Below are 20,761 nucleotides of genomic sequence, written 5' to 3'. Positions count from 1 at the left end.
AAAATAATAGTAATAACAATCACGTACTGACCGAGATGGATGTATGTCGGTTATCGGCTGCAAACCGTACGGACAAACGAGGTGCACGGTCGTCGGCAGACGGACATAACCTCTTTTCGAGCCGAAACGACCCGACGGCGCTGTTATCTCAGCACGATAATGTTATTTACTCTGCGGGCGAACCGCAGTGATAACGGCTTTCGGCGCCAAAAGCCGCACGTGCATGTTCATTTTGCGCTACGCCATCTGTCCGCTGGGCAAAAGATTTTTGACATCTTTTTTTTTTTGATTTACGAATGACTATCGTCCCTATGAATCTGCTATTTGGCCAGCTCGAAAAGTCGGAAAGCTTATTTCGAGATGAAGAGAGAGAGAGAGAGACGGGGACGCTGAGTGCGTTGTATCGCGTCTATTGTAGTGAACGAAATTTAATGATCAAAATATCAAAAAGAAAAAAAGATCGAAACGTCGTTCCTAATCCCCTAGAGTCTAAACATTATAACTATTTATATTTTAAACCGTATCGTCTTACTGTCTTACTGTACACGTAATATAGATACCTACTAGGTGTATACGGGACTATAACCTACATTTTTTATAGGCCTGTAAAACGGTGAACACATAGTATTATTACCTAAGTACAAACTACGAAATTTACTGAGCACAGGCTCGTCAAAACTTTAAACTTTTTACTATTTAAATGTTATGGGTAAATACCTAATTTATTGTTTTGTAGATTTTTAGAAAACATTCCGCTTCAGAGTGTCAGTTATAAAATTAAAAAAGGTGAAAAGTAGGAAACCGCTCTGTAGTAAAGTTGACGTGGAGTGTATTCCGTAATTGAGGAAATTACTGTAATGAATGTGTTAAATTTGAACGCATAGGTAGGTCAAAAACGAATTTGAGCGATGGCGATCTGTCAGCCTATTTATTACTATTTAATAATACCTACATATATATCGCTACTTTAGCAATTTATTTTACATTAGTAATGCGGTAGGTATAAGTTCAATTAGTTTTTGACAAAAACACTGTACTTATTATACTATTATAATGATATAGTTGTTATAAAAATATGGCAATACTTATATCATTGTTGTTATTAACTTTAAGGTCAATACCGAATTACCGTAGATTCGAGGGCGTGTTCAAGGGTGTCATTCATTTGGGCGAATAACCCAAAATTTACCTGAGTAAAGCTGTATCATTTGGGCGAGAAATTAACCGATCGTTTAGGCGAATTTATAAATTATTGAATAATAGGGAAGTAACATAATATTATATAATAAATACGATCATATTTTTTTTTTTTAATTACAGCAAAATAAGAAAATTGTTTTTAATGAGAAATCGTTATCTTTTAAAAAATTATCCCAGACATTTTTAATTTTAATCTCTTCACCTTTGTCAGAATCTAAAATATAATTCGTAAATTAAAATTCCAAAGTTTGTGGATGGATTAACTAGCAAACAATATTAGAATGAAAAAATAAGGAAAATATTAATTAAAGGAATTACGTAATAAAATGTAGGTATTACATTTTACAAAAGAAAAAAGTATGAAAAAGTTGATATTTACCTACAAGATTAACCATACTTTTTGAAATAGTTAGTGTTTTCGTTCTAAAATAATTATTCTCACTTCTCAGCATAATAATAACAACATAAATATAAATATTTGCAGACCTTATATTAAACTATTCGAAAATCGAAAATAAATCATTCAAGAGTCAAAACATTATTATATTATGATAGGTATATATGTATATTATAGCATTCAAGGAGTTGTGGTAACATACAATTCAGTTTGCAATAAGTTGCTTTGGTACCCCCACGATTTTCATCTATGAATATGTATTTCAAATAGTATATTATAATGATAATATAATATTGTTATATATTTGGTCAAGGACTAAATTCGCATTCGCTTTTATAAATTCACTATTTTTCTTAATCAATTTTAAAAACATTTTCCTCTAGTGCACGACACGGCCGCCGGCCGTACAGATTCGTACTCTGGTACCTATAGTGTAATGTGGTTATATATTAAACATATATACAGCTAGTATATATATATATATAAGTAATTTATGAATATTATATTATTTGTTATACGATAACATAATATATGATTATACGCGTTCTATTCGTACCTATGTCCTACTTATAATAGAAATACTTGATAACGATGACAGTTTTTATTTTCTAGACCTTGTTTATTTTATTATTATTATTTATTACATTTATAATTATCTGGACTCGATAAAAATTTCTTGTCGTCTCTTGTATCCCAATAATGTAAAAAGAAATATAAAAAGAAATATAAATAATATATTAATATTAACTATATTCTATACATAGAATATAGTTAATTATATTTTGTATAATAATTATGCTCCTTCAGAAGTATACATAAATATTAAAATATCAGACGTTTTAAAAAATTTATAAAATTCAGTTATAATAATATTTAGTTAAAATAATCTAGAAAATAAATGGAACTTGAGTAGATTATAAGAATCCCCTGCTTTCTACTAGTTCCCTGGAGGTTATAATACAACTATTAGAAGGTAAATTTATATGATAGTCGTGACTATATAGAATAAAATCCAACAAAGGAGGAACAAAGTGTAAAGATATGAATGGTTATAAAAGTATGAATGTAAATAAAATTGTAACATGATAATCTTTCCATAGCCGCCATAACAAATTTCAAGGGAATGCATAATAGTATATTATACTGTATAATATAATTTACCTTCGTAGTTAAGACTCTTTCCGGGGCTTAAAAAGTTAAAAATGCATGCAACACGAGCATATAATAAAACACGTGTGTATAGACTAAAGAGTACTAACAGTTCTTTCACAATTTAATTATATAGTAGGTATTATAAAAATATATAATAGCGTATTTATTTTGTTTTAATAATGATGCATATATAGCTTATTTTCATCTTTTCAGGAGATCATTAAAATTAATAATTATATAAATTAAAAATAATAGTTATCCAATGAAGTACGTATATATTATTTATACATATTATTAGTTATTTATAACTGGTATTTATATTACTATATATAATACTAATATTAATGTAATTTTTTGTTATAAAATTATTTAGGTATAATAATAGATGAATCTACATTTTTTTTCATAAAACAAAAAATACACTCATGAGGTAAATTTAAATTTAAAATATAAAATTACTACTGATTTTGTTAAAAACAAACATATTTTATGCAAATAACAATATTAACATAAAACATAATAAAAACAAGTAAATCATAGTTATAATCCTTATAGCAATATTCCGAGTATAATTATTGAAAAAATTGTATTTTCTAGTACTCGTATTTCTACTCTAGCTATATAGTTATTGAATATTTTTACAAAAAGTTATCCAAGGCCTAATTTGTAATATAAGTATGTAGAGAGAAATTAGTGCCAAGCAAATAAAGTATATTTTACCTTGAATTGGTGACTTTATTTTTTAATAAAAACTAGTTTCAGCATGGCTATTATTCACATGAATAATAATTCAAATAATAAATTTATCAAAAAAGATATTTTTAAATTTTATTTAATTTATCAACTAAATAATATACGAGTACTTTACATAGGTAGATAATATCCATTAATTGTTTCAGAAGTGCATTTTAATTAACATATAAATGTATTATTATTGTAACCCAATCTAATCAAATAATTTGAGTTAGATTGAAAAATGATTACTTAAAAACATTATCTAATTATATAAAAAAAACTCTACATTTATAATAGTTTAATATTTCAATCAATTCTGGCAAACGGTATTTGAAAACATATGTCAAACACCATTTATTAAAAAAATTTTATTTCTACTAGGTATCTACAAAACAATCGATTATCATTACTTATATAAATAATTTTCGATTAGCCACCTTTTTAATAAATTTATTTTATGTTAATGAGTTTCCACTAATTAAACACAAACTTTGAGTATAGGTATATAATAGAATCGTTTTAAGGTCACTGTCATTGACACTATGCAAGGTCATCGCTAGTGTAATATACTAATACATATGTATATACATAATGGTATAAATTTATAGATTCTTAAATCCGTTACCTAATTATGAAATTAAAACATTTAAAATAAAATACGTTTAAACTACACACACAAACATGCAGTGATAGAGAGGAGATGCAGGTAAAATGTTCACGTTATTTGTGTGTACTTGTAACTTAGCTAATAAAATCAATTTATCTAAGTAATTCTATATAATAATTGATAATGATGTAGATATATAATAGGTATCATTTATTATTTATTATATTAAAATTATACTATTCTACAAAATGTATTTCATTCTCTATTGAGCATTTTAGTATAAATGTATATTTATTATTCTTTATTAAATACTATACTACATTAACATTGTCAGAATCATATGGGGGACCGATTAGCTGAAATGCGTGAGATTAAAATGTTTAGTCTTTATATAATCAATAACAAAAGTGGCTGAACCATGTGAAGGCTGCTGTGTAATATAACAATACATGTACCTATTATTATTGCAACAAATTTAATGCATTATTACAAGTTAGCAGTAAAATAAATATAGCATAAATAAAGTAAACGAGACGTTTTTATTGTTCTGTAACGGTTTACAGATTACTGACTCGTCATTTATTTAGCACTCGGCGAATTTGCTTAGGTTAATAGATCACAGAAACGTTGAGAGGATCATTTAATTATATTATTGGCTAGCCAACAGTCGAGTTTTAAATTGTGTAGTAGAGACTATCCGATAGCAGTCATCTTACTACATTTTTAAATAACATTAATAATTTGATATTTTGGAATAAATGGAATAAAAGAACAAACCTTAGAATTAATTAATTTTTTCCAAACAGTGTAAAACAAAATACTTCATTTATTGTGAATACCCGTAGATACTTAAACAACCCTCAGTAAAAAAAAAGACAAAATGAACGGTTATTTTTGAAAAAAAATCAAAAACGTATACGTAGAGTATAAAAATAATTAAAAAATTATAACCTTTTTAAATTTTTTTTTTTTGAAAACCAGAAATTTTATTTTTAATTTAATAATGAAATAGTAAAGCTAATTTCTAATATTAATAATTATTTGATTTTTTTTTTTTTAATGTAAATCAATGATTTTAATAAAATTTAGACATCTATAAAATAAATGAATTTAGAACATCTTATATCGTCATGTCCGCCTATCTGTTGGTTACCACTATTACTAGTAGGTATATTAGTTACGATTGTTGATATTAAGTATCAAATTCGTATTTTAATACTGCAGTGACTAAATAAATAAACTCATAACGATTCTGTTGAAAATAAATTCGTACTAATATAAAAATTAAATTCCATAATAAAATGGTTGCTAAGTTCTTTTTAAATTGTAAATTAATTACTTAATTGTATATATATTATGTACTTCTTCGAATGATATACAGAATCTGAAACTGGTTCTTATGTTTATATAAACATTTTCAGAACTCAGAATTTAAATAAATTCATTACTATAGGAAAAAGTGGAGGTGAGCATGTTTAGTGAAATATCCAGTCAATAACACACAAAATATTATAATGTTGTGTGTTACAAAATTAAACCTATATGTTTTTCTTTTTTTTATTCTTCAAATTATTTTACTACTTACACTATATTATATATTTTATATCTATAGTTCGACTAAAATGCCTGTATAAGTTCATCATCATTAACATTTATCTAGCACCTAAATTAAACCTACATACTCATGCATTACTTGCGTGACGGTCATTATTCATTACTTATTAAGACTGAACTGTAGGAAGTTGAAACCTGCAGGACCTCGTTAGTCATGGCCAATTATATTTGTCGACCTTCCGTTTCGTTGTAACAACGTGTAAACGTATTTTATTAAGAAAAAGTGAAAGGGTATTGTAATAGATTAGATACTTGCACTGTAGAAAAATTAACTTTCATAATGTAATATTTATTATTAGAATAGGTATATTGTTATATGAATTATTATTGTTTCATTTGAAAAAGTGCGGTTATAAAATATAAGTCACCCGTGTAACCATTATAAAACCCTCAAAAATCAAGCGGCGTCAAGGACAATTATTATTGTGCTTATGTATAGGTAATCGGTGGATATCTGTTCCGAAGGTAGGCCATGGTCTAATAATTATTATTTTGTTAAATAAATAGTTAGGAAAAATAAATTATGATTAAAATATTTAATCGAAATCATATCATATTAATCTGCTGTACAGATTAATAATAATTAGGTAACTATAATTAACTACATAATATTATATAAAAAAATAATTTTTGGTTATGTTGAAATCGAATGATCACGAAGAGCATGTGTTTTTAAAAAATTTTTACGTATTATGTGACATCAATATTATTGATTTAAAAAAATAATTTTAATAATTGATTTCTAAACCTGAAAACAGTGTAGATTTGTTTGAAAATAATCGTTTGTTTATTAATATTTAACGTGTTTTTTTCAGTTACCTCAAAAACTTTTGTAAATTTCGATTATTCAATAAAAACACAACTCTAAATAAAATCTAAATACAATTAGTTTATGTATTTTTAAACTATCATTGCGTATAGAAAACTATAATAAGTTTCAAGTGTCTAAACGATTAATATTTTTAGAATTACAACAGTAATCACTTTAAAAAAAATAAATATCCAATTCATCAAAAATTAATTGTAAAATACTTTTAAGAGATTAATGAGACTAATTATTTTTTTTTTTCAATTTCAGTGAGGAAAACTTATGAAAAATCTTGCAGTATTATACTTTTGAACTTCAATCATAAAGTATAAAGTATATATTATATTTTATACATTTTAAACAAAAAATAATTTACAAATTTTTCGAGAATTTTAAGAATATTTCGTTAATTTACAACAGTGATATTTTCATTAAATTCTATATGATTTTATACATTTATAATATTTAATGTTTTAATAATAATTTATGGATACTTTCCAATTCTATTGTACCATTTAAGAAATTTAAAGGTTTTTGAAATTACTAGTTTTAGACCAAAAACACTATCAGCTAATTAAATTTATTTATTTTTATGTTATTATATGTTATACTTGTTATAGTATGTACAATAATTTCAAAAACAGTTTTTAATTCGTTATAACTAGGCTTAGGTCGTAGGGACTTATAGCTCATCAAATATATAATAAATTTTTTTGACTAAACGTCTGGATTATTTACATTTTTGTTTTATATTTATTTACCTTATGATTATTTATTTATTTTTTGTTTTATTTCGTTATTTTGCGTTTGTTGTTCCATATCATTAATAAAATCATTTATAAATAAAAAAAAAATATATATATAAAATATTTATAAATCATTAATATCATTTTTAATGTGATCATTTAATAAAATTAAAATCATGAGTCAATATGTAAAGATTTGTATCGGTGAGAAAAAGTGTAGATCTCATGTGTGGAAAACACATTTAAGATATTATATAATATTTAGCAATTTTAATTTTTAAATTACATTTATTTTTTAGGAAATAATTAAAGAAAAACGAATTAAAACATGACTACATGAATAATGTATAAATATATAAATACAATTTTGAATCTCAAGTTTTCTATTTTAAAACAGAATAATATGTATACAGTATACTTTAACTGCTATTTATTAAACTAATAAAAAAATATATAAAAATCTAGAACCCCCAATACATAAAATTGACCAAGGTTTAGAATATAGGCAGAGAATTTCCACAATATCTTTAATAATTTATCATTAACACACAGCAGCATAGCACAGAAGCAAAGTATCTATTTGAAAACAGAAAAACTAATAATTTTATAATACAATCGACATCCTGTCTGTATAAATAACTGTCTATAGCCAACCCCTAATAATAAGAATATACAGTCCATGATAGAACTTCTGCAAGGCTGTGAATACTGGACCTACCAGAAGCATTGTATGTATGTATGTATGTAGATATTTATTTAAAAAATAATATGTGCACTTATAATAATATTCTGTACTTTATACACTTTCATCGCTACTCCATATTATTTTAAACTCGAAGGCCTCTGGTAAAATCAATTTGAAGTTATCTATTTTTCATTTTCATGTTAATAAGATCAAATTTTATTCCAATGTATTAATTAATTTAGTTTGATGTTATGGATTTAAAAAAAAGGTTTGAACTACTCGAGTATTGCCTTTTTTAGCACTACAAACATTTTTTAAACAAATATAATAAATATACAATTTTATCAAAAATTTGATTTAAAAATGTAAAAATATTAATACATTTAAATATATTCAATAGTGAATTACGCTTCTTCGTATTATCCAAAGTAAACAAATTGTTTTAATCCATTTTTAACATAAAAATAATATCATTAATACGTATGATGGAATGAAAATTCTTTAATTTAACAGTGAAATAAAATGCAATTCATTAATTTATAATGATATAAATAAAACAATTATTATTATAGATTTATAAGCGATTTATAAAATTTTAAATATGTGCATAAGTGTGCGAGAATAAGAAACCAAATTACCACACATAGTACTATAATGATCATTAGCAATACATCGTTTTGTTGCCTTTATTAAACTTCATAGAAATAGTGTTTGGAATTCCTTTAAAAAAAGGGGTCAAGGGGGAAGCAATTCTTCTCCCCTTAATGAGGTAACAAATTTGTAGGTGCGGCACTCTTTTATATAAATATATTTATATCTTAATTGTTTACAATTATGTCGAGTAAATTGTAACGGTGAACTTTAAAACACTGTATCTAAAGAGAAATAATAATGTATTATCGTGGCTTTAATCAATGATATTGTTCTTTGATAGCAAAATGTGCTTATTCTTCTTTGTGGAATTTATTTTAAGTACCCATATTTCAAGTATACAACACGTCAACACGTATAAAATTAATTTTTACCGTTAAAAATTTGTATTTAGATAATATATAAACTTTAACAATAAGCTATTCAATTGTATAAAAATCCGATGGTTGAATCACAACAAAAATATTTTTAACAGAAATTAAGGAGCCTGCATGTCACGTGTGACTATAATTATAATAATATAATTTTGAATGTTAATACTGTAATAACATAGTATATACTAAACTACCAAAGTCAACAATTGACATAGAAAAACTAAAAAAAAATTATGAAAAAGACAAAAATGGTCTAACAAGATTGAGAGTGAAAGACCACGGATTTCTTTATATAAAGATAGCCATCATTGCTTATATTATGCTATGATTCATATAAGAATCATATATTAATTTAGCTGTACAATACGAAGTATTATGAAAAAACCTAATTATATTTAAATTTTAATCTACAAATATTTTTACAGCATTGAAATGAGTTAATGTCCGATTTTTTTAAATTTAATTAGATATTGAGTATAATAATAATAACATTTTTTACTGATAAATTATTTTCACGATACAACATTTTTTCGTCATAAATTTTATAATTGTTATTCGTGTCAAACATTTTTTTTTTTTTTTTTTACAGGAATATAAAATATGAAAAATAAACATGATATACAGAATACTTCATTTGTATTTTTTTTTTTTTTTTTAATTATATTCGAATACAATAAACTAAGTTTCTGTACAAAGAATCATAATACTTTAACTTAAATTCTTTTCAAGGCAGGATTTTATTTAATACCCCGCGCTGTATACCTTTTAATACTGCACTACTAAATAATATATATATAGATATTACACAAATCACGCGCCGCTAAACTATCGTCACAATACATGTATCTATATTTTTATGTGTGCATAAATATGAATCATTTCAACATGTTTGTGTTGTACAGGGTTATTCACTAAAGATGCTCATTCCTTTTTTTATCCTTTAGTAATGCATTTATTCATATTAAAATTTTATTAAGTTTTTAATGTAGCTAGTACATGCTAACTGTATTCATACTTATGCGTTCATAATTTATGTGTTCAGAATCCTAAAATGTTTTATATACTATTTAAGGGAAGTCTTGTAGCGATATAAACTTCATTTTTTAAATGTGAACAGCTCTCTTTTATTGTAAATGTTGATGCATCTAAATCAAAACTTGAACTAGTAGTTTCTGAATTATTTAACTTAATAAGGATATGTTATTAATGGTTTTTCATTTAAAACATAAATACGATTTAATAGTTAGTTTAGTAACTTTCTATACTCAGATAATTTAAAATATTTATAAACATAAAATGCTATTATGTTAGTTAAAATTACTAGAATTTTTAAATCATCATAGCCCACCCAGGCCACTCTATATATTCAAACATATAATATTATAACCAAGGGACTATTATTTTTAAAATTCGATAACTCAAAAACCACTCGTTTGAATTTCGATTTATATAACTTTGTTTAAATAAAATTATGTTTTATAATTTATAATTAAAAAGACTGATTTCGTTTGGATAAAATAAGTTTGTTTTAACATAGCAAATAGTCGTACTGATGAAGAAAAATCTTATAGATTCTTTGAATAGGAAAAAATACCTGTTTGATTTATGGTCTCATAAAATTCAAAAAAAAATGTTATTTTCATGAATATTACGAGTATATTTAAGTGAAAATGTGTAGATTGGTATGCTTGTTGAATCACTCTGTACGTACCAATAATGTACTTCTATATGTATAAAATATAAATTAATGTATATAAGGACATATTATGAACAAAAACGACCAAATAGCTAAAATACATGGCACAATTTGTAATAGGTATAATAAAATAAATAGTGTCACCTTGGCAACAAGCTGCCACCAAAAACGTTCAATCATTCCTTTGCCGAAACACAAAAGCCACTGCTCGCGACATTATAATAATATTATATCGCTGTCGTCATTGCTGTTTGTATAATATAGGTCGGTAATGTAAAAATGTATGTATATATATTATTAGGTATTGTCATCGCGATTATACGCACGTGCGCAGGTCTCCAATAATAATAATAATAATGAAAATAAGCATCGCACAGTTTATTATGTATAATTACGTAGATTTTCCGCTTGAGCGATGGATGAGGAGCAGCTGCAACCGGTACGTGCAACCCGCTTGTAAATAATATTACTTTTATTACTGTGATTTATCTGCAGTGTCGCATTATTAAAAATTTCATGGGAATACGCTTTTTCACGCTTTTTTTCACATTGTTAAATGACAAAAGTAAACGTCTTATGATCGAGTAAAAACAAATTGTGTTTACTCAAAATAATAATTTTCTTTAGACCAATATTAAGTATGTGAAAGTTTAGTTTATTCTTTAAGGGGATCGTACGTATTTTTCATACCATTTTGACGGATAAGCAGTGCAGGTAAATTACACATACGTCTCATAGGTACTCGTACTTTGCAATGCTTGATTTTAATTTATAATGTACCTGTGTATAAATTTTTCGAAAATATATCCAGGCTATTTTAGAAGTCGATTTTAAATTTTAATGAACCTTAAAATTAATATATTATCTTAAAAAATCTGTGAAATAATTGCATTGGCATTTATGTTCGGAACATCAGATTTTAAATAGAAAAAAGTAATTCTTAAAAAGCTATTCTAGAAATTTATGAATTCAACCATTTTTCGAGATTACAATCGAACTTCGGGAAGTATGTTTAATTTATTTCTAGTTTCAGTAGTTTTTATAGATATGCAAATAGAAATATACTTATTTTTCTACAACGTATTGACATGGGGGTGCGCATGTAAAATTATATTCTACCAAAAGCGATAATGGGTACACACACTAATTTTCATTTACAACTCACCAATAACACAGTCCAAATGTACGTGTCATATGAATTGCCTAAATGTTACTCCTTAAAACATTTTACACTACACAATCCCTTTCAGAGGATGTCAGTGCACGTTTGTTTTCTTTCTCTGGTTCACGCATAACATAATATAGACAAAATGCATTTACGCAAAATCATTTTTTTTCTTATGTTTTAAATAATCATAGAGTAAATACATATATTACAAAAATTATAGAGGATAATATTTTTGATAGTTGAACATATCGGTCTTATATTTTATTAATATTTGACTTATACGATTCAACTTAAAAAAAAAAAAAAAATTATAAATTTAATTGATGTTTAAAATTATTTTAAGATAATATTTAAAGAAATCGTTATGCATACTCATAAAAATATTATTTTCTATAATTTTTGTTATGTATGATTTTATTCTAAAATGAATTAAAAACATCAAAAAAATGATTCTGCATAAATGCGTTTTGTCTGTTACGCGTGAGCCAGAAAGAGAAAACAAACAGTACACTGTGACATTTTTGGATATTTTTAATAGAAAATATTCATCAAAAAAAAAAAAAAAAAATAATAAAATAAAATAATTAAGAATACAGTAAGTTACAGTTTAACTAAAAATACTAAAAAATGTAAGTATTTTTAATTTTTCGTACATTATTATAAGCGTAAAATATAAAATAATTATAATAATTTTAAAATAGTGAGTATCTACCATTCTGCTATATATTATAGGTGCCAAGTGGGTTCTCATTATTGTTATGTTTAATATGAATTCAATATACGAGTATACCATTTTAATACTTTATACGGAAAAATATAAAGAGATAATGTTTTTTTGATATAGCTATAAAAATCAATTATTTTACTTTTAGTAGGTACTATAGTTGGTTAATATATATTTTCTGAAAATATTGTATTTATTGTATTATTAGGATTTAATAAATAGTATATAGATATTTATACCATATTATATCAAATGAGGATTATAACTCAAAATTTAAAAACATCTTTCTATAAATACCGTTAAAAATAAAAATTGATATTACCTATTATAAAATAAATCAAAAATATTATTTAGTAAAATATAATTTATAAAAATATAAATTCCCACGAATTATTTTAAATTATAATAAAATAATTACCTAACATATCGTTTTTATCGTTCAACTAAGTAATGTTATCCAAATTGGAACTTAAAATGTTTATGAAAAATAATCATCTATAAAGATTTTTTAGATTTTATAGTTCTATTTTGAAATACTTAGAAGAATTTTGTAATAAATTTTAAAAACTTAGATATAAGAACAAAGGTTTTTTATACATTTTTAACGATAAATAGTTTGAAATTTTTTTGCGATTCTGACGAATTACGTCAAAATTCTAACCTCAAAGGCATATAAAATAAATGTGTTCCTATGATTTTTTAATACTTTTATACAGATATAATAATACATTTTTTGGTACCTAGTAATACATTTTCAAGTATTTCTAAATAATGATTAATTTTGTATAAATATTTATAAAAAAAAAAAATTATAAAAATTAAAAATTTTTCATATCTATAAATAACCAAAAAAATAGTTTAAAAATGTTGGATATTTTTTCGTATAATGGAAATAATAAAATAAACCTTTGGTGAAAATTATTAATAGGTATTCATCAATTATCAATATTATTGTAAACAATATTCATCTTTTCGTTCATAAAAGCATATATAAATGTGTAAATACCTATCTGTTTATTATTTAGGTATTACCGCTAAGAATCGTTTAACATTACATATTAAATAAAAACATTTTAAAATTTATCGTTTCGTTATTGATAAACATAGTAAGTCGGACATATTTAGATTAATTTGATATTTTATGTGTTTCACTATGCATTTATGGTTTTTATTATACTGGTCTTATGTAGGTACTAGAAATACGCGTGTCAAGATCCGAGTACAAATATTAAATAAATAAAAGTAGTGAAAAACAATGGTTTATTCAATTTAAACTTAAAATAAATGTACGATCAAATTATAATTATATTATCTTACCCACATTATTGAACGATTTTGAGCAGCGCTTTTTAGATGAATCCATATTTTTCTTTAAAAAAATGCTAATTTCCATTTTCTTTCAAACTAGATATTTTTCTACATATATTAAAGTATTTATTTGATATTTTAACTAGCACTATTGTCGTAGAGTTTTCATATTGTTGAATACACCATACGTATTATAAAGAGAGAACTAGGTTACTGGTTAGGTCTATACGTTTTATTGGTTGTCGATTCTATTTTGGTCAGTGGTCACAGGTCCGTGGTTAAATGAAGAATTAATTTCTAACTAATTACATAAAGTAATAAATTATTCGTCTGTTTGATAAATCTTTTCTTTAAGTTAGTATTAAGTTTTTATTTTTTCAAACAAATTTTGGTCAAGAGTGTTAACAGTAAATGTCGCTGCATATTTTACTTTTGGACCAAAATTTGAGTATTTCTACCATGGTAGTAGTGGAACATGAAAAAAAATACTTCATTTGTATTATTGAATTGGTATGTAAATGAAATGCCGAAAAAGAGAGGTTTTAATTAGTTTTACGTAGATGCTATATAAATTTGGCAAAAAAAAGGCTATGAGAAATTCATGTGATTGAAATTCGTTTAAAACATTCACTTACCTATGTATACCTTTATAAATTCAAGCTTTGAAAAATTGCGCCATAATAGATCTTTTAATATTTTTATGTAATTATTGTAAGTTACAACGTGAGAAAAAAGGTGCGATTCAATAGTTATTAATTTCCTAAACTATTAACCTACTGATTTATTGCTTATTTTTATTTTTTTTACAATTCCAATGTACACTTGATTGTCGATTAAAATTGATGCTCATGCACCTATAAGTTCTATAAAGTTATTATCATTGATTTTCAGATTATCACTATATTTATAACAGCTATTTTTGGAATATTTCTTCTTTAATCTGTTATACATTTCAAAACCTATAGAATTATAATTAGGTACCTTTGACTTACCCATAATAGATAAAGCCATAACACGTATTAGAGTGGCACATTGAGCACGCATAAACATATTTTATGAAACAGAAAAAAATTACATTAATCGAGTATGTGAATAAATAATTCAATTTCTACTAATAAATTGTAAGTGTTAAACGTGTCAATGTATTTCTACATATGTATTTATTATTAATTATAAATATATAATTTTAGATAAAAAGGACCCGGACAGAATTGCACAAGAAACACACTGTAGCCAGTGAACACCGATGTGTGCAGTGGATACCCCAAGTGGACGTGGTCAACGACAGCTTGGACACAGCCTTGTTGTCTGTTTACAGTCACTCGGGGCTAACGTTCCCTAAGAAAAACGAAGTGTGCATGCAAAAAGAAACTTTTATAATGTGTTTGAAGTGAGAAAATTATCGAATATAATTATATATTATATAATATTAAATGTAAATGTATAATAATAATCCACTGAGCGCATTTTAGCACTAGGTATACTAAAGTTTGAAAAATTTTTAAGAAAAAACTAATAAACATTTTTACTTTTTGATACATGAAAGTTTTATTATGTTATAGAAAATTGTATCTAAATTCCTAGTTTTAATAATTATATAATATATGTAGTAATTACCAGTTTTAATCATAGTTAAACTCATTAGTCATTAGGTAATGGGGTTAAGTGTACTAATTTTTAAGGGAATATTTTAGTCCATTTTCCCGATTTTGATAATTGATATTGTTCTCTCAATTCTTTGCATCAAAAATTATCGAAATTAATGGATATATATATATATATTATGATTTGAAGTCATTACTTTATTTTTGAAAAAAAATAATACATTTTCTATTTATATTGTTATCTATTTCCATATTGGTTTTTTTTTAAGTATGACAAGATGTGTTTAAAATATACTTATAAAAATAATAAAACTAGCAAAATTTGATATTTTTATTACAATACATATGTCATATTTAAGTATATATCTTTTTATTCTTAAACCTTTTATTTAATTGACTCATTCAGTAAATTGACTCAAATACTCAGGCCTGGGTGAACAAATAAGCAGCTATTATTTAATAGGTATATATTGTTATGCTGTGGCAGGTATATGATAATTTACAAAATCATTCCACACAGTTTAAATATTAATATTAAACTTTCAACTAAAATCATTTATTGTTTCCAGGAAAGATATAGACAATATAGGTATGCTCAAAATAAATATATAAAAAATTTAGAAATATATAAATTCAATTTATATTCATTAGACACAAAGGTACAGTAAAACCTGTCTTGTGCGGAATTGCACAGGACCAATGAAAATTTCCGTTTTAGGCATGTTTCCTTATAACTGAATAAAACGGAAAATTCCGTAGTATAGAGTTACGATATACTGCACGATTAAAGTTGTAACATTTTCCGGTTAATATTAAAAATTAATAAATATCATAAGCTACAATAAATTTTAATTTTTAGTAAATAATAAGCGCTAATTTATAAAATCAAGATAAAATTTAGTTATCTATCGATACGTATTAATCGCTGACCTTAATAATTGTTCAGTAGCAAAATAAATGTAGGCATCAAAAATATTTTTGTTAATTTTATGATGTGTTTTTCCGTTTGTTAAAGCCTAAAGGTATATATGATTTATGAGACCAAAATATAGCTTTTCGTTTCACGTAAAACAGGTTCCGTTTTATCAAGGGTTTAATCCTATGTTAAACTATAGAAATCTGCCAGGACCATAAAAAATTTCCGCACAGAACAGGAATCCATCTTATCAAGGGTTCGCACAAGACAGGTTTTACTGTACATAGTTTTTACAAGAGTAAATAATATAATTATAAATAAAAATATATTATATGTACTTATATGTTTAAGAATTGTATGAAAGTTTATTTATATTAAGATACTGAACTGCAATAACACAGAAAGACCTTGTTTAATATGTTAGGTTTAGTTTTTTATGTGTTAATCTACAATTAGGTATCTTATAAGATAATTAAACCTTTATCAGAATTTTAAGCATATAATATTATATTTGTACGTATTAGTATATAGAAAAATTATATTATAAGCTCTCATCAAAAAAAACTGTGTATTTCTTTGATAAGTTAATGTACTGGTATCAGTTAATATTTTTCATAGCCGAATAATATCCATGTAACTAGTTAATACTCATAAAAATATGTTTCTTTGAAAAATCTTTAAGTTAGATAAGTAGTTTAGTATCTATTTTTATATATTATGAACATAGTATACATAAGTACTTACTTTTTTGGTATATTACAACTATGAAATAAATAAATATGAATACAATTTGTTATTAAATAATAATAAAAAGTAATAAAAAACACATCAAATAGTTTTCAATAAGTTCTTAACCTAACCAACATGTATTATTATTATTATTATTTCAAAACATTTTCTTCTTGTTTTTATAGTGAACTTTATAAAACTAACTGATTTTAAGTTATTTGTCAAAATCTAATTGAATATTTAAAATTCTGTAAGTCTATGGTTTTAATAAAGTTGAAAGTTCATAAATATGCTTGATAATATTATACAACTAATAAAGAAAAAATTTTTGTAAAAGGAAACAGTTGAATAGTATTCGATCAGAGCATAAAGTGGAAAAACTTTTTAGAAATCATCCATTGAAAATGGGTGGACTTATTGGTGAACGAAAAGACATCAATAGTATTAAACTAGGACTAGTTGGCAGTCATATTTCACAAACTAACCATGGATATTCAAGAAAAGAAGATGGTACTTTTTACAACTATTAAAATATAATAAGGTTTTAGGTTAGTATAATATTTATAATAATGGTACCACATAGTATCTAATAAGTAATAATCAATCAATATTGACATTTTCAGATAAGCAATAGAAAGGAATTTTTCAACTTACTCAAAGATTTTACATCAATCATATTAAAAAATAAATAACACTATTGGTAATTATAATATAATTCTATACTTGAAATTTAATATCAATTACAAACGACATAGTTTAAAGTAAATAGTAATATATTAAATTAGGAGTGTACAAATATATATTAAAGTATACTCCAATACATAAAATCAGTTTTTTTTTTAAAAAAAAAAACGATATACAATTTGTTACTGAAAACAATTTAATAGATAAATTATTAATATTATTTAAAAATAATATAATTCAATTCTTCATTGGTTTTATCTATGGCGTTAAAATATAATCATAATATTATAAATATTTATAAATGTAATTTCTAAATAAAATAGACAAAAATAAACATTAAATATGATGTATGTAAATATATAAAATAGATATTGAATAATTAATTTAGTAGCTTAAAAGGCAGAGTTTAATAAATACAATATTACTCTGCGATAAAAATAAACTTAGACATTGTAAAATATCAACCATCTAGTTATAAGGACGGCAAGACAAGTTTAGGAAGATAAAATATTCAATAAATAATTTGACTCAACTAAACTGTTTTTAAACATTTTATCAGATGTAACATTAAAAAAAATAATAATTAACTGATGAGATAGGTAATTTATAAATATCTGGGATGATTGATATTTTACTTTTTCTTAGTATGAAAAAAGAAAAGTGTAAGTTATTAAACAAAAAAAAAAGATTGATATTTTTATGAGTCTATTTTAAATTGTATTTGATTATTATACTGAAGATTATCCATCCTAAGTACAGCAAAGACTTGTACATACATGATATGGTTGAATTTTCAGTATTTTACAATTCTTATTTTATTAAGTATAACATAAAACAATAATAAAAATTCAACAATTTAATCAATGTATGTACAGTGAAACATTAACAATTACTGATGAGTAGAAAAAAGGAACATATAGCAGGTACTAAGCATTTAATGTTTATTTTACATAACTAGATAGGTAGTTTTTACATTAAATTAATTTAAAAAATGTTATGATGGGAACAAAATTAATTCATGAAACATATGCATAAAATTTAAGTTAAACAACAACACTTTTGATTATAAATACATTATAAATCTATTATAATTACATCAGTTAGTTAGCTTAATTGAAATCCATTTGTACATATTACATCCATACATGATATTGGTTGGTACAACTCGTCAATTTAGCAATCGCATAAAACATAATATTCATAATATTATGTAGTTTTACTATTGATGTTTTAAATACTAAACTATATAATTGGCCTGATTTATTACTCAACCAAGATTGTCAGTGAATAAAATGATACACAATAAACAGAATTTTAAAACTTAAATGAGTATAACACTTATTATAATCACCTAAAATAATTAAAACTTACAAATATAATTTATTATTTACATGTATAGTATATATCTAAAATAGATACAAATGATTTTGACATTTATACGCCATACAGGAAAATAATAAAATTGTCGTCACAAATTAAGATAAATTATTTAACTTTGCTTTTAAGATTTTATATATTTAACTGCAGTCAAAACAAAAAGAGTAAAAAATATTAAGAGGCATATTAATTTTTTATCTATATATTCTTGAAAAACTTGGTTTATTTGTAAATTTTTAAATCTTACACAGTTACATAAAACATTAACAATAATCAATTAAGAAATTGTATAGTTTAAAATATTTTTGAAAACTGAGTATATTCAAAATAATTAGTAATCAAATTTTTGTTTGCTAAACTAAAATGTTATCACATTTATGATATTTAAAATACTATTTAATATTATTTAGTTTAAAACTTTTCATTTCTGTCAATACAAATATTTAATTATGTGACCAATGAGTATTAAATATTATTTACCAGGTAATGACTATAAAATGAAACATGAAATAAAAAAGTGTCATTAATTTATTCTTAATTTGTGAGACATATAAATATATTATATCATATATTTAAAATGGTAAAAACAAAAAAATACTTATAAAGTCTGTTTTAATACAATTTATGACTAAAATATATTAATAAAGGCAACATATATAAACCGTACTTAGAATAATTTCTAGAAACTTTAAACTAAATTTTATTTTTCACTTATATCTGTAAATAGTTATCTCAATTATTACAACTGTAACTATATAATATTCATAATAGATATTTATACACAAAAGTTAGTTGTAAAAATTATGTAACTAACACACAGAATAAGTAGTTTGTAACATAACACCAATAATTTAATTTTAATAGCAATATAATTACATTGCCATTAAAACAATTAAATGCAAGTAAATCTTAAAATTTTAAACACTATAATGCTGAAAATATTTATTTCTTTTTTTGCACAGTAAATATTTTTTTAGATTAATTCATTTTTAAATTTCTTTTAAGAATTGAGAACAAAACTCATACTTAAGAATATATTAAGTGTAGGTACTTACATCATAAAAAGAAATAAAATGTAAGATCTTTATTTTATAATAGTTCTTAAAAACTTGTGATTTTTATATCTATATCATTTAGACCCACTTTTTAAACTATTTAATCGGCACATTTATTATTTGAATGTTGTAATGGCATTTTCAAAAAAGAAAAATATATATAAACTTATTAAATTACTTAGACTCAAAGCTCCTACTTGGAAATTTCTAAATTACAAATCATTTGAGTAGATATTGTAAATTTTTAATTTTATGCCTACTATTTTAAAAGTATTTAAAATTTATTTTGGTTTATGGCATAAACAAATATATTATATATATATATAATAGCATTATAATTTTTATATAACATTTTTTAAGGATATATATATTTTTTTAATGACTAAAATTTACACTCAAAACATAGTTAAGTTATTATAAATTTCATAGATATTTTGAACATTTTTTTTTTTTAAATTTAAGAATGTTTAATTTACAGAGGTTAAACAAAAAGATGTTAAAACACAATATTTTCAAAACATTTTTATTCAG

The 20,761-nt window shown here is 23.8% G+C and overlaps 1 protein-coding gene across 1 annotated transcript; it reads left to right on the top strand.

Moving 5' to 3' along the window:
* Window positions 1–11,018: 11,018 nt before the first annotated feature.
* Window positions 11,019–20,761, top strand: LOC112594922 (uncharacterized protein C1orf194 homolog). The gene is made up of 5 exons (XM_025339943.1): window positions 11,019–11,104; window positions 15,056–15,255; window positions 17,452–17,662; window positions 17,738–17,814; window positions 20,709–20,761. Exons 1-3 carry the CDS (start codon window positions 11,081–11,083, stop codon window positions 17,642–17,644), a joined length of 417 nt encoding a protein of 138 aa, XP_025195728.1. The 5' UTR covers window positions 11,019–11,080; the 3' UTR covers window positions 17,645–17,662; window positions 17,738–17,814; window positions 20,709–20,761.

Source organism: Melanaphis sacchari, unplaced genomic scaffold (assembly GCF_002803265.2).
Source record: "Melanaphis sacchari strain LSU unplaced genomic scaffold, SCAv2.0 Contig247_pilon_pilon, whole genome shotgun sequence".
Lineage (NCBI taxonomy): Eukaryota > Metazoa > Arthropoda > Insecta > Hemiptera > Aphididae > Melanaphis > Melanaphis sacchari.
Note: the sequence above shows the minus strand (reverse complement) of the source record. Positions and strands in the feature narration are given on the sequence as shown.

Excerpts from the sequence above, each read along its gene's own strand:
- LOC112594922 (XM_025339943.1), top strand. The coding sequence starts at position 11,081 with ATGGATGAGGAGCAGCTGCAACCG. Across the intron at positions 11,105-15,055 it reads ATGAGGAGCAGCTGCAACCG|ATAAAAAGGACCCGGACAGA; the intron begins GTACGTGCAACC and ends ATATAATTTTAG. Across the intron at positions 15,256-17,451 it reads ACTTTTATAATGTGTTTGAA|GAAACAGTTGAATAGTATTC; the intron begins GTGAGAAAATTA and ends TTTTTGTAAAAG.